We start from the raw sequence: 24,057 nt of genomic DNA on the forward strand, positions 1-24,057 counted from the left end.
AGTGTCATTCACGTCAAGTGTCCAGGCAGCCATGGGGTGGGGGTGGGGTATATGATTAAAAACGTGAACAATTGCCAAAGAGCCGTGTTGTACTCAAATGGACTCAGATAAAGAGCTGAAGATGGGGGGCAGGGTGCTGTGCCGGGCTGGCCCGGGGGACCCTCGACTTGTCATGGCCTTTGTTCCCCTGGGCTGTTTGTGGGGGTGGGGTGGGCTCTGCCCGTGCTGAGGACAGGACCCAAACTCCCAAAACCCGATACTGGGGGCCTGAGACCCGGATGGGTGGTGGTGGGATGGAAGTGGGGAGGGGATAAGCCAAGCGTTCTCCAATGCCTCTCGGCTTCAGGCTGCTGTGGCCTTTGGAATTTGCTGTCCCACCCTGACCTTTGCTGAGGTTCTCACGCACACACCCAAATACCCTGGCAGTGTCATGGTGGGTGGCAGGGCCTGTGCGGGTGGACAGACAGCCTCAGCAGCAGAAGGCTGCCCCCAGACCAGCTGACCCTTGGGTGCTTCCGGGGCAGTTGTGGTTGGCATCTCTCTGGGGCTGTTGCCATTATTTCCCAATCCCTGTGCCTCCTGGTCTGTGTCCTGGGACCAGACCCTAATGGAGCCGACTGCCATGGAGGCTGGGCGGCAGGGACACAGCCCCTCTCCCTGCTTCTTCCTCTCCTGGCCACTTTCCTTGGAGCCCCCCGGTTGCCTCTGAGAGTCCGGCACAGTCTGGAGGTGCTTCCTGTACCCAGAGTCTCCACACAGGTGCCCTTTATTCAGCTCTCATCCCTGGAGCTGCCCCCTCGCTGCCCACCCCCCCTGCAGGTGGTCTGAGCAGGAGCCAGTTTATCGGCCCCTCAGGAACACCTGCACTTCCAGGGCCCACGAGGTTTCTCCCACGGTCCCTGGGCCTTCGGGTCACATCAGGGGGCCCAGCGACCGTCCAGGGGCTCCAGCCTTTGGCCCTAGTGGCGGGCGTGCACCTGACCGCTTGGTGTGAGATGCTGGTGGCATCTGCCGAGCGTGAGGAGGACCAGAGACGCTCAGGCCCCTCCAGGGGGGCCAATGGCTTCCTCTGACGCCCACTGTCCCAGGAGCCCTTTCCCACCTGCAGGGCCTGTGGCAGCATCTGTCTCAAGCCCAGGAGACACCTCGTTCCCACACAGCACAGCAGGGTCCGCTGCCTGTTTGCCAGGCCAGCTTGCGACACACATCCTGGGGGCTGCAGCCCATTGAGGGGGCTGGCACTGCACCTTTGGAGAAAGAGGTTACTGACAGGTCCCCAAGCCGAGACTGTAGTCACAGCTGTGGCCGCAGGGAAGCTCGAGGGTCCACCAGGCTGCAGGTGTCGGAATGTGGCAGGCCCCACGCTCCTAACAGGGACTTCTCCAGCAGGGCTTCTGCATAACCTTAGTGACCAGAAGGTTCCCAAGTTAAGACTATGTGCCCTGTCACCGAGTGAGACGCCCCCACCTGGTTGTTTGGCAGGAGCGTCTGCCTCCTGGTGGGACCCAGGTGGCCCTGGGTGCAGAACGTCTCTCTGTGGAGCAGGGCTGTCATCACTCTTGCCCAGGTGTTCCATCCACCACATGTCCTGTGCTGGGGTTGCTTAAGGGTGTGGGGGGCAGGGCTGTGCCCCTCCAGGATGGGGACTCAGTTTCCGGGGTGGATGGAGCCCTGGGCCCTGGGGCCTCTGGCTGTGGGTCCTCCCAGGAGGGCTAGCGGGGCCCAGGGCAGGCAACGCAGTAGAGGAAGCACCTGGGGTCGGGAGTGGAGGTGTCCCTGGGAGCCCGACTGTACTGCTGCTCTGTCAGAGGTCCCCAGGGAGAAGGGCCGGCAGCAGGGTCTCACACAGCCCCGGGGAGGGGGTGTGAGCTCTGGGTCCCCTTGGCAGGTCCTGCTGGCCCCCACCTTGCCCCACTCTGCATGCTGTCTCTTGCTGCCCGCCCTGGGGTTAGCACAGCTATCCACAGGCCCTCACTCCAGCCACCTCGGCCATTTGGTTGTACGCAGCGCCCACCTGAGGAGGACAGTGTGTTGGTGTTGCCCAGCGTACCACAGGCAGTGCCACCAGAATATGTGGGGGAGGTAGGAAGGGGTTGGAGGCCGAGAGGGGGCTGGAGGGCACCTGGTTACAAAGGGCAAGATGGTCAGTCTGACTGGCCTGGTCGGGTCGCAGGAGCCCTGCAGGTGGGAGTGTAGCTTGGACAGGACAAAGGAGTTGGTGGGGCATCGGGAACGAGGTGCTGAGCGTGGGCTTGGGGAGCCCAACAGTGGAATTGATTTATACCTGAGAAAGCAGGCACACGCATCTTCACCTCCAAGGCACACCACGCCCTGTGCAGTAAGGGGGACCAGGGGGTCACCAAGCTGCCATTGCTGCCACCTTTACAATCACACCCGGACCCACTACCAGACACCTGGCCTGCTCTCAGACACACCTGGTCTGCTCTCAGACACACCTGGTCTGCTCTCAGACACCTGGCCTGCTCTCAGACACCTGGCCTGCTCTCAGACATACACCTGGTCTGCTCTCAGACACACCTGGTCTGCTCTCAGACACCTGGCCTGCTCTCAGACATACACCTGGTCTGCTCTCAGACACCTGGCCTGCTCTCAGACATACACCTGGCCTGCTCTCAGACACACCTGGTCTGCTCTCAGACACCTGGCCTGCTCTCAGACATACACCTGGCCTGCTCTCAGACACACCTGGTCTGCTCTCAGACACACCTGGTCTGCTCTCAGACACACCTGGCCTGCTCTCAGACATACACCTGGCCTGCTCTCAGACACCTGGCCTGCTCTCAGACACACCTGGTCTGCTCTCAGACACACCTGGTCTGCTCTCAGACACACCTGGTCTGTTCTCAGACACCTGGCCTGCTCTCAGACACACCTGGCCTGCTCTCAGACACACCTGGTCTGCTCTCAGACACACCTGGTCTGCTCTCAGACACCTGGCCTGCTCTCAGACACCTGGCCTGCTCTCAGACATACACCTGGTCTGCTCTCAGACACACCTGGCCTGCTCTCAGACACACCTGGTCTGCTCTCAGACACACCTGGCCTGCTCTCAGACACCTGGCCTGCTTCAGACACACCTGGCCTGCTCTCAGACACCTGGTCTGCTCTCAGACACACCTGGCCTGCTCTCAGACACCTGGCCTGCTCTCAGACATACACCTGGTCTGCTCTCAGACACACCTGGCCTGCTCTCAGACATACACCTGGTCTGCTCTCAGACACACCTGGCCTGCTCTCAGACATACACCTGGTCTGCTCTCAGACACACCTGGCCTACTCTCAGACACCTGGCCTGCTCTCAGACACCTGGCCTGCTCTCAGACACCTGGTCTGCTCTCAGACACACCTGGCCTGCTCTCAGACACACCTGGCCTGCTCTCAGACACACCTGGCCTGCTCTCAGACACCTGGATGCTCTCAGACATACACCTGGTCTGCTCTCAGACACACCTGGCCTGCTCTCAGACATACACCTGGTCTGCTCTCAGACACACCTGGCCTGCTCTCAGACACACCTGGTCTGCTCTCAGACACACCTGGTCTGCTCTCAGACACACCTGGCCTGCTCTCAGACACACCTGGCCTGCTCTCAGACACCTGGCCTGCTCTCAGACATACACCTGGTCTGCTCTCAGACACACCTGGCCTGCTCTCAGACACACCTGGCCTGCTCTCAGACATACCTGGCCTGCTATCAGACACACCTGGTCTGCTCTCAGACACACCTAGCCCTGCTCACAGACACACCTGGTCTGCTCTCAGACACACCTGGCCTGCTCTCAGACATACACCTGGTCTGCTCTCAGACACACCTAGCCCTGCTCTCAGACACACCTGGCCTGCTCTCAGACACACCTGGCCTGCTCTCAGACACACCTGGTCTGCTCTCAGACACCTGGCCTGCTCTCAGACATACACCTGGTCTGCTCTCAGACATACACCTGGCCTGCTCTCAGACACACCTGGTCTGCTCACAGACACACCTGGTCTGCTCTCAGACACCTGGCCTGCTCTCAGACATACACCTGGTCTGCTCTCAGACACACCTGGCCTGCTCTCAGACACACACCTGGCCTACTCACAGACACACCTGGTCCTGTTTTCAGACATACCTGGCACTGTTGCAGGCACGTCGCTACACGTCACTACAGATTTTTCAGTCCTCCTGGTTGGGGTGCTGTGTGCTGATGTCATGTGGCTACTGTGACTGTCACATGTTAGGTAGGGTCTGTCCTGTGTTGTTTTTCCTATAGGTTTCGCTTCAGACAGTCAAGTCTTAAGCAGGATTTCAGGGAACATTGTTCTGTAAATAGGAACCTTGTCACAGTCCGTATTTGGAGCATCTATAGCCCGTGAGGGGGCGGTGGGCCAGGGTGATAACGTGGGGTCTGAGCCTCAGCCTGGCCTCAGCAGTGGGATGGTCTGTAGAGCACGGTGGACAGGTGTCCCCAGGTCTGGATGGGGTCACCAGGACTGGGGCTTTTGTTTTACTCTTTCGGGGCGACAGCCCTCTGGGCACCAAGTGCCCCCCTCACACACCTTCTGCCACAGTGATCTGTAATTCCACCTTCAGTCTGCCTTGCCCTCTCCAGCCCTCCTTTGAAAATGCACCTCCAGTAACAGTCTGTCCCTATGCCAGTGTGAGTTCTGTGTCAGTCCCCTCCTGAGCTCTAGGACAGCTCCTGCCCTGCCTCAAGTGGGACCTGGCCGAGCTGATGGCTCACACAGGACTGGACGTGCTGGCTCCCCCAGCTCACCTGCCCGCCCCTCGCCCCTCGCCGAGCTGCTAAGGGGCTCACCACTGGGGTCCCACACGGAACGGGCCTATGGTGGGCTGCTCAGTCAGAGGCCCAGGGACAGAGAGGGGCACAGCTGTCCTCCTGCCCGGGGTCCCTGAGGCCAGCAGAAGAGGGATCCCAGGGGAACCCAGCTCTTGTCTGGGAAGGCAGGTCCCAGCTCCCCATCTGCATTTCACAGGTGTGTCCCTCAGCCTTCTGTGGCCTCCCTGCCCCTCTGTGCTCTCCTCTTCCTCCCTCTCCACCCTCCAAACATCCCACAGGGTCTGGGCTCCCTCCACAGAAGCAGACTGGAGAGGGCAAGGAGAGAAACTGGGTTTCACAGGGAGCTGGGGGTCCTGAGCCAACCATGAAATAAGTCAGAACTTGACTCACTGGTGCTTTCCCGAACTGTTGAAAATCCTCACACTGAGGGAGCAAGGACAGAGCCTCCTGTGCACCCAGGCTCCATGACACCTGGTCATACCTGGTAGGCCTCCACTCCTACCATAGGCTGACCTGTGCCCTGTAAGGGACATCTTGGCTAGGGCAGGGTTGGCTCTCGGGCACACACCTGGATGCAAGGCACACACCTGGGAGTTCAGAGCACACACCTGGGGGTTCAGGGGACACACCTGGATGCAGGGGACACACCTGGGTGCAGGGGACACAGCCTGGATGCAGGGGAGATACCTGGATGCTGGGGACACGCCTGGGTGCAGGGGACACACCTGGATGCAGGGGACACACCTGGATGCAGGGTGCACACCTGGGGGTGCAGGGGACACACCTGGGTGCAGGGGACACACCTGGATGCAGGGTGCACACCTGGGGGTGCAGTACACACCTAAGAGTGTGGTCCACACCCCAGAGGTCCTCCGTTTAATGCTGCATTTGGTGGGTTGGTATTTGACTTCCTGGCAGCCTCTTCCTCTAAATGAGTTTATTTTTCATCATGGTGGAAAGTGGGTGGCACAGGTGGGAAGGGGCCTGGGAGGCCACCCAGGGTTCAGACTCACTGCACCCCCAGCAGCAATGGGGGCAGGAAAATAGGGGAGCCGTAGCCTCCATGGGGGGAGAGAAGCCAGGCTGCGGGGGGCTGGAGGCCCGTGCTGGGAGGGGCCCCTTGAGAGCCTGTCATCGCTGGCACGGCAGGGTCTGTCTGGACACCTCTATTCCAGTAGACCAGGGGTGTCCAAACTTTTTTCAACATTTTTTACCAAGGGCCATATGCGGTAAAATACACAAACAGCCGGGCCACTCACTCGAGGGGAAGTACATATTGCCTCAGCTGGTTTATTTAAGTAAACTAAATACATTTTTGGAATTTGCTGCGGGCCAATTAACAATGGATTGCGGGCCGCAGTTGGCCCGCGGGCCACAGTTTGGACGCCCCTGCAGTAGACCTTGGTTTCTTTTTAAATGAAATTGATTGTTATCACATTATTGTGGAAATAGCACATGGGTTTATTAGAGCAATTCAAACATGGAAGAACAGCCTGGAAGCCACAGTCCCTGTCCCTTATGGCTCTGGCTCCTGTCCTGCTGTCACCTGCCTGCTCAAGTCCCGCTTCCCGCGAGAGCAAACGGTTCCCTTGGACGCTTCCCCTCCTGGCTCGCAGGGTCTCATCCTTCCGTCACATTTGTTCAAGTCAGTCTCAGCACATTTTATTAACATGATGCATGTTCATAGTGAAACAAAGGGGAACCCAGACAGGGTCTTGTGGCTGCGTCACCTCTGCCACTGTGAGGTCAGGAGCCCCGCCCAGACAGAGTGGTCAGGGAGGACGGTCGTTGCCCCAGTGCCTTCTGTCCACCGTGGCCTCCACCGTGTCAGAGAACGGGCTCCAAGCTGATCCCTAAAGAAAACCCAGCAACACACCCAGTAACGGCCCCGAAATGGCGTTGACAGTTCCAGGAGGAGACGTCCAGTGTCACTGCTGCCATCTGCTTTATGGGAAAGGCCCTGGGCCAGCTGACCCCAGGCGCAGTCTGAGGGGACTGTGCGTGAGACCCTCCGGCACCGGCCTCGCGGGCTCCGTGGCGCCTCGGTGCACTTTCCCCCAGGTGCCCTCCCCGGGTCCCCGTGGATTCCTGCCACACTGACCGTCACCAATACCTGTTGGTGAGTGTGGCAGAGCCACCAAGCTTGTCTGTCTGCAGCCGGTCTTGGCCCCCACCCCTGGGGACAGTGGTGTGGGTGCAGAAGCCCCAGTCAGTAGGGTTTTCTCTCAGAACATTTAAAGCGCCGTCCTTGTCTCCTGGTGCCAGCCTGGCTGAGTGCACTTTCCTCTCCCACCTGCTTACCATCGTGGGTGGTTATGGGCTGGGAGGAACCCCAGCTGTCCAGTGGGGTTCAGGGCGGCACATGCCAGTGCCTTCGTGTGGCTCATTCCCACTCACACTTCTCCTGCACTTGGTGGCAAATCAGTGCTGCATCTACCTGCCTCCGTTTCCCCTCATGCACCTGTCCCGTGTTTGTTTCAGTGGTTATTGCCTTTTCCAGGTAAACCTCAAGAAAACAGAACTTGTGACATCGTGTTCAGTCCTCACTTTCAGTGACTGCAGGTGTAGCCACCAGCGAGCCGAGCTGGCGGCTGAGGGGTGCGCTGTGCCTGAGCCCACATCTGTGCCCTGTGTCCTTCATTCTCAGGTCCCTGGCGACTCAGCTTCCCAGAGAGCCTGCCCTACGTGTCTGTTAGCACGTGTCCAGAGCACTTCACAGGGGTGCGTCTCCTCTGACCTTGGCGGGGTGCTCGACCCGCCACACCCCGGGGGGCTTGCTGTTGGCTCCCGGAGCGCTGACCCGGGCCCTCGCTATGAAATGGCGCCTGGAGGAAATCTGCAAAATGCAGAAAAGCACGAGGAGAAAGGACCTGTAATTCTGACACCCAGGGACAGCTCTCCCCAGTGTCACTTTGGCGGGTTTTCTTCTCCCATGTGATGTGGCCTGGACCACAGAAGGTCCACTGAGTTTGAGGCATCCTAAGAGGCTTCTTACACACACACAGACACATGTGTCCCCACATTCTCATAAGCCGACTCAGCTTCTAGAACTTTCCGAGCCGCTTTCCTTCCTGGGCCTTGAGCTGCAGAAGTGCCATGGTGAGCACTTGGTGAGCACTCAGCTGCCCTTGGCTGCAGGTGAGAAGCTCCTGTTTCAAAGAAATGGTGTCAGCGATAAGCCGGGAAGCCATTCCACTGACACCCGACTCGCCTTGGCACTGGAGTCTGTGCAGAGATAGCATCCCCTGTGCCCTGCAGGCGCCCACAGCCCCGTCCCCATCCCCTGCAGGTGCCCACACCCTTTGTCCCCTGTGCCCTGCAGGCGCCCACAGCCCTGTCCCCATCCCCTGCAGGTGCCCACACCCTTTGTCCCCTGTGCCCTGCAGGCGCCCACAGCCCCGTCCCCTGCAGGTGCCCAGACCCTTTGTCCCCTGTGCCCTGCAGGCACCCACGGCCCTGTCCCCGCATCCAGGAATTCTCCCAACAACAGGTCTACTTTTTATGCCATCACAGAGGGGGACAGGGTGGGACGGCGCCCGTGAGGCCCCCGAGAATGTTCACCTGGTGGTCGTGGGCATGTGAGTCCGGCTGCTGGCAGCCTGTTTGGTCTTGAGTTCAGCAGGGTCACCAGGACCCCTCCCCGCCTCTGCCTCTGTCCTAACTGGTGTTGACAAAGCAGATTTGAAGGGGATTTTCACTGAGCGGCAGGGTCCCGAGCCAGCTCGCTTGGTGGCCCCGACCGAGTTCGCTCCTCTCATTGAGCCCCTGTCCATTCTCCCTGGCGGGTGCTCCTCTGGAGCTTTGCCTGGGTTGGGCAATTGGGGTCCCCCCCACGCCGTCCCCGGCCACCAGTGGAGGCAGCGGAGCTTAGCCCTGTGCTCCCAAAGCCTGCACGGGCTCCTGTCCTCAGCCCCACGGGGACCCAGCTGGGTTTGGGGATCTGACGCAGCCCCTGCTCAGCCCTCAGTGTCCCTGGCAGACGCCAGGTTCCCTCTTCCCACCTGCACGAGGACAGCAGTCTCAGCCCCGAGGCAGGGGCAGCAGGATGGATTCTGTACCCCTTCTCCAAGGATGGCAGTACTGCATGGCCCTGGGACGGGTATCGTTCTGGGAATCCCCAGAGGAGGGGAGAGCGTGGGGGGGGGGCACCCCCACGGTCCTGCCATTGCTGATGGATTTGACTGTTTGGGGAGGGGTGACCCAGCAATGGCTGGCAGGGTGCTGGTACTCGAGGGGCAGTGCCTTGCCCAGCGGCATCCAGCTGTGGCCACCTGGACAGGGTTCTGGCCCCTCTGCCCAAGGCTTGGCTCCGCAGGTCCCCGGGTCCCTGCCGTGTCCTGTAAGTGGGCAGCGGCCCCCAGAAACAGAATAACCCTATGCCATCCTTCCTCCCCAGGAACATGGCCGACAGCAAGGCCAAGCCCGCCAAGGCCGCCAACAAGACACCCCCAAAGTCCCCGGGGGACCCCGCGAAGGACAAGGCGGCTAAGCGGCTGTCCTTGGAGTCAGAAGGCACCCCCGAGGGGGCGGCCGCGGCCCCCGAGCTCAGCGCCCTGGAGGAGGCCTTCCGGCGGTTTGCGGTGCACGGGGACACCAGAGCCACGGGCAAGGAGCTGCACGGGAAGAACTGGTCGAAACTGTGCAAGGACTGCCAGGTGATCGACGGGAAGAATGTGACTGTCACCGACGTGGACATTGTCTTCAGCAAAATCAAGTAAGTGCACTGGGCTCGCTGTGTGGGCCGGACACGCGTCTGGGCGGCTGGGGTTTGTGCTTAGGGCTGCAAGGAGGTGTGATGCTCCCAGACCCTTCCGATCCCAGAGTCAGGTGCCCAGGGATTGGAGCCAGAACACCCCGTGTCGGGGGCCCTGCCAACGGGGCTTGGGGGTCTCAGGTGGCCGAGTCTGAGAGGTGGCCGCCCGTGCTGAGCTGTGAAGCCTGTTGGAGGTGCCAGCGGGGTCTCACCTGGCCCTGCCAGCCAGCCCCTCCGTGGGGTCCCCTCCACTTGGGGAAATGACCACAGATGAGGCAGAGTGTGGCCAAGATGACAGTGAGCATGGAGTCTGAGCAGTGCCCCCGTGCTTCCTCTGTGCGTGCGTGCGTGAGTGTCCACACTCGCTGCACACACCCTTTCTCCTAGACGCTGGGGGCTCGTGCAGGCAGGGTTCTGCTGGGCACCTGTGAAGTGCCAGGACATTCTCCTGCCGTCCACAACCCATGACCACACCTGAGAAAATTAACAGCATCCCCCAGAGCCACCAGCTGTCCAGCCCTCTCTGTCCAGGTCATGCCTGTTGCTGGAAAATGGCGTCATTCCCGCTTAGTTTGGCCCGTGTCCGTCGCAGTCTCTAGCCCCACCATGTTCCGTCTCAGGTCACCCGCGCCCTCTGCTTAGTGGCCTGGCTGCTCCATCCGTCCTGCTCTGAGCACAGAGGTCGTGAATACTTTCTTAAGTTGCTTCCCCAGAGGCTGTGACTTCATGTCACCACTGTGTGTGGAAATGCTGTGAGGTGAGGTCTCCCCGATGCCCTAGGTGACAGCCACCTGAGGCTGAGGGGCAGCCATCACTGCCAGTCCCTGCAGAGCCACAGGCCGGCTATCCTGGGGTTAGCTTGTTCCCATGAGGCGGGAGGTTGCCCTGGGGTGGCCTGGCTGGGGCAGGGTGGAGGTGGCGCCGAAAATGATGGAGCACAGGAGACAGGCACTTGTCAGGTGGCGGGGACCCCACCTTTCCAGCCTCACCTGAACAGTGGGAACCAGTAAGATTTACTCCAGTTGGACAGATCAGACACACTAAGGGGACATGGGATCTTGGAGCTCCCCATTTCCAGTGAGCCTGTGCCGTCTGAAGGCCCAGGGTTAGAGGAGGATGCAGGCCCGGGGGGAAGGGCGCAGTGGGGGGCAGGGCTCACGGGGCTCAGCATGGTCCCTCCCTCAGTCCCCGGGCAGGTCCTACAGGCCCGTAGAGTTGGCCTGTGTAAACTCAATGTGTTCAGGAAAGACAGAGGGGACAGATGCAGAAGCAAAGGAACCCCAAGAGCTGTTTCTGTTGGGGAATGTTCCAGAAGGGCTGGGAGGGAGGCGAGAGGACTGCCACCGGTTCCCACGCCCACGGCACTGGTCCAGACTTGCTGTGTCAGGGTGGTGGCTACTCTTCCTTCCCTCGCTCTTAATTCCTCAGCAGTAAGTTGCCTTCAAGCTACTGCATGTAGCCATTGCACACGTGTGCACACACGAGCTCACAGCCCACACACACGTAGACATGCATATATTCATGTGTGCACAAGCCCACAGCACACATGCACACACGCATGCACACGAGCGTGCACACACAGGCTCTGCACTTCCTTGCAGGAGGCGAGGTGGCTCATTCAGAGGACGAGTTCGCTGCATAGGCCGGAAGCCCGTGTGTGGGAAGCAGGTGCCCACTGGGACCTGCTGGGTCACAGCATGAGTGGGTACTGGGAAGGAGCCCACCTGCTCCCAGTGCCGTCCTGGGAGGCAGGATGTCAGCTGCTCGGATACTTCGTGCCTGAGGCCTGGTCCCTGGCTCCTGGGCACAGCGGGCTCCCCACTGCAGAAGGCAGGGCTGTCTCTGCCTCAGGTCACTGTAGGGGGATGCGGAACAGAATGGGCAGCTGTGGCCCCAGCCCAGTGAGGGGTCCTGGTCACCACACAGTCAAGGTCACAGAGTGGCAGCCACAGAGACCCCTAGAAGGGAGGTGGGGTCCCCATGCCTGGGTGGCTTGCTGGGCATCACGCAGGGTATGGTGGGGGCTCATGCCTTGTCCCTGGGATGGAAGAGGCAGGCAGTATCGTTGGGGGAACAGGGCCTGGGAGAGGTCGTGGGGGGACAGTCCCCAGGCAGGGTCGTGGGGTCCTGCAAGATGGGTGTGGGACCTCAGAGTCGCCCATTTGGTGGAGAAAAGCTGGCCCTTCCTGTTTGGGGAGGTTGCCAGGGCGCCAGCTGGGGTATCTGCAGCCTTTGTTTACATCCTGTCACCATGGCAGCGCCTGTCTGTTTTCATGTTACTATGCGTTACATTTTAAACAGATTTCTTGCAGCTTTATAGCAGGTCTGGACGGAAGACTATTGTTACCTAGACAAAGACTCGGGCACCCTCCCCGCCCCAAAGGACAGACGATGGTCAGTCTGAAATATTAATCAGGACTTTACATGCACAAGCCACTTGGGGGCTGTGGATGGCAACGTCCAGTTCCGTCCTGCCTGCCTGGCCTGCATGTGCGGGGCAGACACTGGCGTCCCCGGCCTGCAGGGGCAGAGGCGGACCAAGGGGCAGAGGAGGGCAGGTGTCTGCTGCAGCCTCTGCCACCTCCCGACTGTCTCCAGGGTGCTGTGTGTTCACATAGCAGCAGCCTGTTTCCTGCGACTCTCATGCTGACACAACTAGCCCGAGTCCAGCATCTGGTCCCAGGTTAGGAGGAAGCAGGCGACCTGGAAAGCTGCTGTGTTCTTGCCACACACGCCACAGCCATAGCCAGGACACGTGAGAGTTGTCTGAGGCAGGGACCCCTCGGCTCTGGGGTAACGGACCCAAGCGATGTGCACCCAGGAAGCTGTCGGACCGCAAGCCCCCATGAGAGCGCCGTTGTTGGGTGGGGGCTGCTGGAGTGGGCAGAGAGCTCTGCGTGTGATATGATGTCCAAGAAACACCACCGATGACAGTGACCTGACAGGGCTGGTGGCAGTGCCTGCTCAGTGCCCAGGGGCTCCCTCCCTGCTCCTGGGCCTGGGGGCTGAATGGGCCACACTCCTAGAGTGAAGGGCGTCCAGCAGCTCCACGCTGGGCCTTTCCTGCCCCAGTACCTCCCTCCAGCTGGTGGCGAGGGCCCTGGAGGGAGGGTGCCCCCAGCTGGGCTTTCAGTTTAGGTGTTAGGGTCTCAGCATCAGGGAGGCTGTTGGCGAATCCTCTGTGGGGCCCTCTTGTGGCCACCCAGGCAGTGCAGGGTGTCCAGTGGCTTCCGCCCTGAGCCTCTAGGGCCCCGCCCCTCACAGGGTTAAGTCCAGCCCCAGGCACCCCCCACCCCATGTCCGGCCACCCTAGGCACACACACACTTAGGAGGACTTTTTTTCTAATTAGGGGAGTGTAACTGAATGTGAGGGTCACAGCTGCCCCTTCAGGCAGGTTGGCACCTTGCCTGCCCCACCTGAGAGCTGAGCACCCTGCCATCCATGGGCGGGGGCTGGGTCTGGCTCCTGGCTCTGCACCTGCTGGGGCCCAGTTGGGGGGGCTCGGGGGGCCGGTCACTGGAGGGGGCGAGGGGTGCTGTCTCCAGCAGAGGCCGATCAGAGCAGCTGCACCCTCCCCAAGCACATCAGGCGCCCCAGGTGTCACATCCCCAACAGGCACAGGTCCCCCAGGAGCCCGTTCCCCCACTGGCCCAGAGCTGATGGGTGTATCCCAGAGGCTCCCTCTCTCTGATCCTTGGCAGTACCTCCGATGCCCCCCTCAACCCCTCGCTTCCTGCCCACACTGGTGTCCTGGCCAGCCAGGCTGCTGTCTGGACAGGTCACCTGGGGGAGCCTGGGAGAGCCAGCACTTTCTCTGACCGCCCCCCCCCCCCCGGGAATCTGGCTGTGCCTTTCAGGAGGGGTTGGGGGTCCCGTTCTCCATCCTGGGACACTGGCCAGAGCCTGGGAGCCTTCATGTTACTGGACACACACATCTGTCCTTGCAGGTCTGGGCTGGCCCCTGGGGCCCTGGTCTTTCAGGAGCAGCCAGCCTGACCCCTTGCCTGCCCTGAGCTGGGCCTTCAGGCCCAGGGGACGCAGGGACTGGGAAGCAGAGCGTAGCCCCAGGTCACGGGCCCCCATCGCTGCTGGGCTGGCTTTCCAGCACAACAGCTGCCATCAGAGCAGGGCCGGTGTGGGCGCACCGCCGTCCTGTGGACTCGAGAACAGGCCCGCTCTGTGTGCCGAGAGCTGTGTAAGGTGATCGTGTCTCCAGGGAAGGGACTGGCGTTATCATTCTAGAACCTGCTGTGGACTCTCCCAGCAGCAGGAGACTGAGTCCCCTGGGGAAGGTTCCCAGACCCACCCGCCAGTCACAGTGGGGACACTTGGGGACACCGGCCTGGCCAGGTGGAGTAGGCGAGCCAGGGCCCTGGGCCTGGACGTCCACCCCGATCTGAATGTGGCCTCTGACCGGAGCCCCCGTTGGCCGTCCCCCACCCCTGGGCTGAGTGAGTCACACTGGTGGCGCCTGGTGCCGGGTGCCCTGAGACGGCCGAGTGCCCCAGTGGCTGGTCAGAGGGTTGGCCGTCAGGGCTGGCATTCATGTGCCATCCCAGGCAGGCCGTGACAAGAGACAGGAGTGCTTGTGACAGCCCAGGACAAACAAACAGGCCTGTGGCTCTAGAGGTTACCCACCCCGCAGGGTCCAGAGGGAGAAAAGAGGCCATGTTTACACCACTCTAGGCAGCCAGGCTGAGGGCAGCGGCCCAGAACGGCCCTGCATGGGATCCCGATTCATCCAACCTGGCACCGCAGGCCTCAGCGTGTTGATGGGTTTCATGGCCAAGAGCTCCATGGGGCGGAACCCACCGCCAAACACGGAGTCTGATGAAGCCCTGTGTCCACCAGCCACCCAGCCCCTGCCCTGTGGTCCTTGTGGGGAGAAGCGCCCTCAGGACAGACGGCTCTGAATGCTCCTGGTCCCCCTCCCGAGGGGCCTCCCTGGGGTGAGGTCGGCTGCGGCCTCCGCTCAGCTCTCCTGACTGTGGGGGTGTTGCTTTGCATGTCCTGTGTTTTCAGACACACATGTCACTAGTGCAGGTGGACCCCATGTGGGCTATGGATGTGCCAAAGCGTGTCTGTCCGCTCACCGCCGGCGTTTCTGGGTCTTGGTGACTGAGAACTGTGAGTGAACAGTGACTCCGTGTGAGCTCGTTTTCATTTCTCGAGGGAAAACCCGGGAGTTGTGGGGTCGTGACCTTAAGAAACTGCCAAACTGCCTTCCACAGTGGACGCCATGCTGCGTCCCCGCAGCGGCTGCCTCTGGGTGCTGGCCCCGCGTCCCCATGCATGGGGGACGTCGTCTTCTTCCGTCAGGGCCTTTGGGCCCTCCCTGTGGACTGGCCGCTTTGCCCCCCACAGGTCTTTGAACCAGGTCTGGTTCAGCGATTCTGCCCAATTTTGTACACTGGGTTCCTTCTTCTTGTTGAGTTTTAAGAGTTCTTTGTCTATTTGAGATACAGTCCTTTATCAGACGTGTGCTTTGTATTTTCTCCCAGTCTGTGGTTTGTCTTTTCATTAGTGTCTTTTGAAGAAAATGGCATTTAAGACTTTGGTGAAATCCAGTTCATCTTCTTTTCTTTCATGGACTGTTTCCTGGTGTCATTTCTAAGAAATCTTTGTCTAACCCAAGGTCACAGAGACTTTCTCTTAGATGTTCTCCCAGAAGTTTTAGTTTTAGGCTTTATGATAAATTTAGGACTTTGATCCGTCTGGGTTAACTTTTGTACATGGCACAAGGCAGATCGGAGCTCATCCCTTTCCCTGGGGATGTCGGTCTTCCAGCTCCGTGTGTTACACACATGCTCCTTCCTCCACTCAGTAGCCTTTGCTGTAAATCCTGTGTGTCCTGTCGTCACAGGGGCCTGTCCCTGCGTGTCGTCCTGGGGCTGAGATGTGAGTCTTGAACTTGGGTGGTTTCGGCTGCTATCCACCCTGGGTGGGAACCAGGGGGCCCCTTCACGCCATCTCTGATTTTAAAACATTCAAAACACACTGAATGGAATAGCTGGGAAAGACCCAGTTAAAGTGGCAAGAATGTTTTCCAGTTAAAATTATAAAAGATGACGAGCCAGTTCAGAGCTTCTCCCATCAGATGCGTTTGAAGGAAACGTTGGGCGCCCCGCTCCTCACGCAGCCGGCTCCACGTCCTGGGGGGGCGCCCCTCCTGGCCGCGTCCTGGGGGGCGCCCCGCCTGGCCGCGTGGTAACCCTGACGCAGACTCCCTGGCCCCAGGCAGGATCCAGGCGTCTCCCTTGTGGTTTGGATCCACTGAGCTTGTCACAGTAACTTTTCTGAAAGTCCTTCCCTGACTGGAGGCCACAAATATACCCCGTTTAGAACCAGACAACGGCTTCGTTTCAATGTCCAGTTGTTCATAAAGGACGTGCTTCCTTTAAGCTGTTTTCCAAGACAATTTATATTTGCTATTGTTGCCAATGGCAACGGACTGTTGGGTGTAAACACTGTAGGCAGGGAAGGGGAGGGCAGGAGGAGGAGGAAGGGGGAGGGTAGGGAGAGGGGAAGGGGAGGAGAAAGGGAGGGAGGGGGCGGGGGGAAGGAAGAGCTGGGGGAGGGGAAGGGAGAGGCGGGCGGGGGTCCCGGGCAGGGCTCCCGGGCAGGGCTGGGCACCCCCATCAGGCCCCTGGGCGAGGTTGGGGTTCACCCATGTGGTCAGGTGCCGGGTCACAGCCCAGCGACTGCTCAGAGCAGCTGGTTCTGCAGCATGGAAGCCAGTGGCCGTGCGAGTGGCTGGTGGCCCTGCGTCCTCTCTCCCTGCAGAGGGAAGGGCTGCCGGACCATCACGTTCGAGCAGTTCCAGGAGGCACTGGAGGAGCTGGCCAAGAAGAGGTTCAAGGAAAAGAGCAGCGAGGAGGCCGTGCGCGAGGTGCACAGGCTCATCGAGGGCAAGGCCCCCATCATCTCAGGGGTGACGGTGAGCGAGGAGGGTCCCTTGGGGAGCGTGACACGTGAGGTCTGGGGAACGGGTGGCAGGGCCATAAAGACAGGACGAAGCCTTCAGTCACCGGGGTGCGGGCTGGCCCAGGCCGCCCCCCTCAGTGCCCGTCGTGCGGGCACCTCCCCTCCCTGTGCGGCTAACCTTCCCTGCTCCTCCTGCAGAAAGCCATCTCGTCCCCCACCGTGTCGCGGCTCACGGACACGACCAAGTTCACGGGCTCCCACAAGGAACGCTTCGACCCGTCGGGCAGAGGCAAAGGCAAGGCCGGGCGCGTGGACCTCGTGGACGAGTCCGGCTACGTGCCAGGGTACAAGCATGCGGGCACCTACGACCAGAAGGTGCAGGGGGGCAAGTAGCCGTCCTCCGTCATGGGCCCACATCGCCTCACACTTCGTTACATTCCTGGACTCACTGGGGCAGAACTCAGATGCCCGGGCAGGTGGCTGAGGGTGACACTCAAGCCTGCCTCCTGCCTGGGACCCCGGCACACTCCTCTCCAACCCCAGGTGGGCCCCTGAACTCAGACCTTCCTCTAACACACCTGCCTCGTCCCGTGCTGGTAAGTCAACAATTGGTCATTTCCAGAGTCTTCTGGGACCAGACCACACGGCCACCTGGTTTGCAGGCGAAGGGGGACCCTGTCAGAGGGGACCTCCTGGCTGGCAGACTCTCCCAGGAGCCGCAGGGCAGCGTGCACTAACACACCAGCAGCGGTGAAACGGGAGAATCCGGAACCGGACGGCAGTGTCTGCAAGGCCTTGTGCAGGTGTGGGCCCCGGTGCACGCTCGCACATGACACTCACGCTGACACACATGCACTCACGCACTCACATGCCCACCCACACTCGTGCACACGCACACCCACGCCCACGAACCAGGTCTGTGCTAAGTGCACTCATGTAAGTGAAGGCTGGTGTGCAAAGGAAGGTGAGCCAGGAAAGAACGCCCCTCAGTGGACCCAAGGAAAGTGATTTGATGTGTGAAGTTAGAAGTTTGAAAGGAAGGACGACAGGTCATTTCGGTTTTTAAATGAGAAACGAGAAGAAACCATAACTGTTTCTTTATCCTCAAAACGGATCTGGAAAGGTTCTGGACACCCTGCTTCTGTGACTCTCTTCCTGCTGGCCCTGTGTCTCCAGGTCACAAGCCCCTGTTGGCTCTGAGGCTCCTGCACGGGCAGCCACGTGACAGGTGTCTTCTGCCCGTGCCCGCTCTGGGCTCCAGGGTCGAGGCTGAGGGTGGACGAGGCTGCCCCTTTTCGCTCACAGCACAAGGCCCCTGGGATCAAGCCTCCTGGGCTGTCCTAACCCTTGAGCGAGGAAACCGCACAAAGCCAGGTCAGGGTGGCGCTTGGCAGCAGCACATAAACGGATCCACAACCTGATGTGTGTGACCAGCTGGACCATGTGTCCTGGAGCTGGTCCTGGCAGAAGCCCATGGCAGCCTCGGGGAAATGCTTCCTGGAGCCTGGCCACCCCACTGTGCGCTCTGCTCCCCCTTCCTAGACACAGCTAAACAGGAACCAGCACTGCCGTGGCGCACACACGCGCCTCCAAGCCCCGCCCGACAGGCTCAGGGCCAGCGCTCCCAGATGACATGGCTCCTCTGAAGCAACGGTCTCCCCCAGGCCCCTTGCCACCCCCCTGCAGGCCCTCACTTGAGGGTGGTGATGTCCCCTGCAGGCAGCTTTGTTCTGAGGCACTGGGAGCTCCCAGCGTGTGGCACTGGAACGGAGGAAATCACAGAGCGCAGGCTTCAAGGGTCACTTTTAGGCCACAGTCTCACTACTGCCTCAAAAGTTTCTAACTTGGGGATCCTAAGTGCCTGGCCGGGCAGGGAAACTGAGGACGGAGGTCTGGGGGAAAGGCAGGCAGGAGGCCAGCCCTCGCCCTGTGCTCCCCCCCGGCCCAGGCTGGACCTTGTGTGAAACCTGTGGGAAGCATGTCTGAAGACAACCGAACATGCCCCGTGTTTCTTGACAAACCACAGCCCATGTTCCATGGCCGGTGACGTTCTCATCGGTGGTCACAGAGCAGGGCTCCTCCCCAGGGCCCGGAGACACCGCCGGGGACGGGGGTCTCCTGCCCGTGAATAGCCCAGTCCCCACCGTCACAGACACTGGAATCCAGGACCTCGGTCCCCACAGCGTGCACACCAGAGAGGACAGCACAGGGTCCCCATGCCACAGCCCGTAGAAGAACGCATGTCACTTGGGCACCACGGATGCTGCCCCTTCTCAGAGCTCTCGCCCCCAGGACACGAGAGGGTGCCCGACACCAGGACATGGTCCCCGGTCCGAGAGTGTTGTCTTCAGGCAAGAATGGCCTCCACATGGAAGGTCCGACCCCAGTGGGGGTCTGGCTGCCAGGAACTCACTGGGAAAGTGGGGTCTAAGCAAAAGAAACGACATGAGTTCCCGTCCTTGGGGTCCTGGCCGCAGAGCCCACCTTGGACTGGAGCCCCCGTCTTCCCATGAGGCGGTCCTGGCCTGTGGAGCACCAGCCTATCCCACAGGCCGGTGCAGGTGACCTGCTCGACAAGAAAGGACCGGTCACTCCGCTGACCCTTACAGCAGCGCTTCCCTTTGCGTGTCACCAATGAGGGTCAAGTGCACACAGCTGCTCCCCGGTGGCCTCGCGGTCCCAGCCCCCCAGGGAGAACCCCACACACCGGCCCAGGGGCCTGGACCACAGCACCGAGGTGCCACTGGGGTCTCCTGCATCCCCTGCCCGTCCGCAGGCTCCGTCAGCCACATACACGCCAGGATGCAGCCTCCTCCAGTCAGTGTGGCTCTGCAAACCCACCCTCCCAAGCAGGCAAGCAAGAAGAGGCGGAAACTGAGTCATGAGACAAACTGGTCACCATTCTGTCCCTCTAACACCATCTGTTGTTCTTTACTGCGTTGGTGTGCAGGCTTTGAACACATGACACGTATGTGGACTCCAAGCTCACCGCATGAAACACGCACGAGCAGCCATCAGGTTCCGGCTGCTGTGAGGCTCGCAGGGTGTGTTTGTGTGCACGTGCTTATGCATTCCAGTCAGCTGCTCCTGACCGTGGTCACACACTGCATGTCACCTGTGACTAGAGGACGCAAAGCAGGCACCCGGTGACAGGGCTGTCCTGAGGGAGGACACCCAGGTGACGGGGCACGTCCTGAGGGGAGGACACACAGGTGACGGGACACGTCCTGAGGGGAGGACACCCAGGTGGCGGGACACGTCCTGAGGGAGGACACCCAGGTGGCGGGACACGTCCTGAGGGGAGGACACCCAGGTGACGGGACACGTCCTGAGGGGAGGACACCCAGGTGACGGGACACGTCCTGAGGGGAGGACACCCAGGTGACGGGACACGTCCTGAGGGAGGACACCCAGGTGACGGGACACGTCCTGAGGGAGGACACCCAGGTGGCGGGACACGTCCTGAGGGGAGGACACCCAGGTGACGGGACACGTCCTGAGGGGAGGACACCCAGGTGACGGGACACGTCCTGAGGGGAGGACACCCAGGTGACGGGACACGTCCTGAGGGGAGGACACCCAGGTGACGGGACACGTCCTGAGGGGAGGACACCCAGGTGACGGGACACGTCCTGAGGGGAGGACACCCAGGTGACGGGGCTCGAGCTGAGGGGAGGACACCCAGGTGACGGGACACGTCCTGAGGGGAAGACACCCAGGTGATGGGACACGTCCTGAGGGGAGGACACCCAGGTGACGGGGCTCGAGCTGAGGGGAGGACACACAGGTGACGGGACACGTCCTGAGGGGAGGACACCCAGGTGACGGGACACGTCCTGAGGGGAGGACACCCAGGTGACGGGACACGTCCTGAGGGGAGGACACCCAGGTGACGGGACACGTCCTGAGGGGAGGACACCCAGGTGACGGGACACGTCCTGAGGGGAGGACACCCAGGTGACGGGACACGTCCTGGGGGAGGACACCCAGGTGACGGGACACGTCCTGAGGGGAGGACACCCAGGTGACGGGACACGTCCTGGGGGAGGACACCCAGGTGACGGGACACGTCCTGAGGGGAGGACACTCAGGTGACGGGACACGTCCTGAGGGGAGGACACCCAGGTGACGGGACACATCCTGAGGGGAGGACACTCAGGTGACGGGACATGTCCTGAGGGGAGGACACCCAGGTGACGGGACACTCCCTGAGGGGAGGACACCCAGGTGACGGGACACGTCCTGAGGGGAGGACACCCAGGTGACGGGACACGTCCTGAGGGGAGGACACTCAGGTGACGGGACACGTCCTGAGGGGAGGACACTCAGGTGGCGGGACACGTCCTGAGGGGAGGACACCCAGGTGGCGGGACACGTCCTGAGGGGAGGACACCCAGGTGACGGGACACGTCCTGAGGGGAGGACACCCAGGTGACGGGGCTCGAGCTGAGGAAGGACAGTGCTGACGGTGTCTAAATATCAGGAGAGAACAGTAGAAGGAGCATGTCTGAGAGCTCTCATTGTACCAGAATACTGTTTATTTCTATTAACGCCATAGGAGAAGCAATTAGGGAAAGGTCAGTAACAGAGTTAGCTTTACCAAAATTGCAGTTCAAACTGTGTAAGTTCAAAATACTATATATTTGTACTGGAGTATTTTTACACTGTTAATACCCTTGGGCCTAGTTTTGAGACATGAGAATTTTAGCAGGTGTGCCTCTGTTGGGCAGAAGCCTGCCCGAGGGGCACTTCCCTGGCACCACCCCCGTCTGTCCTGCTCACCTGCACCCCAGGGCTGAGCTCCAGGCAGGCCACTGGCCATTCCGCCCCCCCCCCCCCCCCACGGAGTGAAAGAACCACGGCCACAGGCAGAGGCTCACAGTCTGCACCCTGGGCCAGCACAGCTGCCTATCTCTGTGAACAGCTTTAATGGCAGAGGCCACACCTGTGTCTGAGGCACTGTGGCTGCTTTGTGGGGAGGGGTTGACAGATGTCATAGCCCATGAAACCTAAACTAGCCGCCCTCTGGCCCTTCCCTGGGGAGCCCTTGCAGACCCAGTCTGGGCATTTATTTATATACACGCTGGCTCCCACACCCCGTCCTACAGCACACGCCACACGAGGACACCTTGTCACCTGTTCAATACAGCACAGGCTGACAATTCAGCTGTACTGTGAAATTATCAATAGGCTAGAATATCTTAAAACACTGACCCTGAATAGCTTCCTGCCACTGACTTACTACTGAACACTTTGTGAAGCCCAGTGGCCTTTGCGGCACATGGACAGTGTGGCTGGGGTGGGGGGTGGGGGTGGCCCTGGGTGAGTCGGGTGTGGTCACCCATGCTTGGAGATGCTTCAGTTAACCCTCTCTCCCTTTAGACTCTTGAAAAACCAAACCAAGCCAAACAACAAAGGAAACGCACAACTGAAAGAAACTTGAAAGGGTCATAGTTTTGCACTAACTGATTTCAGGAAAGGGAAATAGATTTACATACACATGCAATATATTTTTACACTGTTCTGTTATGTGAGGGAGTAACGAGTCTATCACTTTATCAGGGTGATGGCTCGTCATGTCGATGTCATGGGTGTCCTGACTCAGAAAGTCTAAACCGCACTCACGGGAACGTTCGTGGACTGGGGTGGCCCTGCTGTCCACCCCGCAGAGTGCGAGGAGCGGGGTCGCTGTCAAGGCCTGGCCTGGGACCTTCAGTGAAATAGCTCATGTCTGTCTGCACATTGCGCCTCCTTTGTCCACTGCTGTTAACATTGTGTCAAATGGTAAAGTGACAATAAAGGTGTTAACTGTGGCCCTCCGTTATCCTCAGTGTCTGAACCAGCAGTCACACACAGGCACTAACAACCCAAGACAGCCTTCGCTTCCTCAAATAGGCGACCCCTGACCCGACCTCATGAGGAGCCAGTGGGCCAGACATCTGCTGTGTCCGAGGCCTGGTCTCGTCCGGCGCAGCCACACCACGTTACAAACAAGCACAGCAGCCCCCAAAGGTAGGGACGACATCATCAGGTAACTGCCAGCCTGACAGCCCCGCCCAGCCCAGCAAAAGTTTTCAAAAACGGAGAGAAGATGAAGGCATTTTAAACAACACCAGAGGAACTCTCACCAGGAGACATCAGTAGAAATTCTAAATGCAGGAGGAAAGTGATCACAGATGGAACGTTGGACGTGGGAGGAAGGAAAGTGGAGCAAAGAATGAATAGTAAGTAACTCCCACAAGTGACGACAAATACTTGGGCGGGAGTGTGAAAACCCCACGGGAAAACAAGGGTCGCAGGCACTTAGAGCGTATGGCCGTGCACCATGTCCGAGGGGGCAGACGGGCTGATGAACAAACACGAACGGTGATAATATAGCAGAAAGGAGGACGCAGCTTCCAAACTAGCATAGACGAAATGCTAAATGATAAAAGGTCTAAAAACAGCAACAGTAGAGAGGAAAAACAATCACAGAAAAACAGCAAAAAATGAGATGACAGGTTTAAACTAAAACATGTCAATAATATTAGCTGATAAAGCAAGAGGAGGAAACAGAACAAGAAAATTGATAAGACAGTATTTTTAAGCCACATGTGTCACTAGTTTCAGCACGGCTGAAAACAGGTAAAAGCGGAAACTGAAAATGAAGAGAAGGACGAAGGCCACGGCTGGTTCTCTGGAAGGACTGATCAAGCTGACGAGCTTCTGGGGGCGCGGACGAGAAGCACGAGGAGGACGACACGGGCAGTGAGGTGGGCAGAGCAGGTGCCACGCGGTTAGCGGGGAACCGGGGGGGACGCAGGAGCAGGGAAGCCTCCAGACCACAATGCAGCCCTCAGTCTTGCCAGCCCCACAGGGTCTCTGGAGATGGCCTGTCAGAGGTAACCCCGTGGCAGGAGGGCCAGGCCCCAGTGGCCCACCGCCTCGGTCACTGACTTGGGCCCCGGATGACAGCTGAGGCAGAGCCCGAGGCCACGAGCAGCTGGAGGTCGTCTCTTACGTGCATCCCTTCCCCTGAACGGCCAGGTCTTACTTGAAGGAGGACACACGCCCTCCATCTGCCTCAGGGACACAACTTCAAATGTTGAAGCTATTATTAAAATGGCACTAAAGGACTGCGTGTTAGGCCAAAAAAAAATTGAAAATTAGGCACCTGAACAACTTCCTAGAGATGCATAACTCAGGAAAACTAACTCAAGAAGAAATGGAAGCCCACACAGATGTAGGGTAAGGAAGCACCAACCACAGTGGAAAACCCCCGAAATCTCAGGGGCTGGACACAACAGAATCTATTTCTCTCTCACAGAGAGTCCAACTGGGGTCAGCAGGGATCTCTTCCAACAGAAGAGAACAGACTTCTAATCTTACGACACAGCTAGCAAGGTCACCGAGGGAAGGGAAGCTATCAGAGTGGCCTACCACGCAAACAGTTGACATTGTGCTTCCTATGGGTCAGTGCCTACAACATTATTTACAATAATTCATTCCACCTTCACAACAACCTACAAGGCAGGCACTACTACCGTGTTTCCCTGAAAATAAGACCAGGTCTTACATTAATTTGTGCTCCAAAAGAC

At 59.7% G+C, this 24,057-nt stretch overlaps 1 protein-coding gene across 14 annotated transcripts in view; it reads left to right on the top strand.

Annotated features, from left to right (window-relative positions):
- Positions 1-22,293, top strand: part of TPPP (tubulin polymerization promoting protein) — a 33,615-nt gene extending 11,322 nt beyond the window's left edge. For 2 of the 14 annotated variants that reach the window (XM_074329152.1, XM_074329153.1), the window contains exons 2-4: positions 9,199-9,516; positions 16,283-16,493; positions 16,679-19,414. In XM_074329152.1, the coding sequence (XP_074185253.1) occupies positions 9,203-9,516; positions 16,283-16,493; positions 16,679-16,873 (720 nt within the window). In that variant the 5' untranslated portion in view covers positions 9,199-9,202 and the 3' untranslated portion in view covers positions 16,874-19,414. Of the gene's footprint in view, positions 1-9,198; positions 9,517-16,282; positions 16,494-16,678; positions 19,928-19,961; positions 20,810-20,877 lie in introns of those variants that run through there. The other 12 variants (XM_074329155.1, XM_074329154.1, XR_012495222.1 and 9 more) reach the window with 11 other exon arrangements.
- The last annotated feature ends 1,764 nt before the right edge of the window (positions 22,294-24,057 follow it).

Source organism: Rhinolophus sinicus, linkage group LG03 (assembly GCF_036562045.2).
Source record: "Rhinolophus sinicus isolate RSC01 linkage group LG03, ASM3656204v1, whole genome shotgun sequence".
NCBI classification, from domain to species: Eukaryota; Metazoa; Chordata; class Mammalia; order Chiroptera; family Rhinolophidae; genus Rhinolophus; species Rhinolophus sinicus.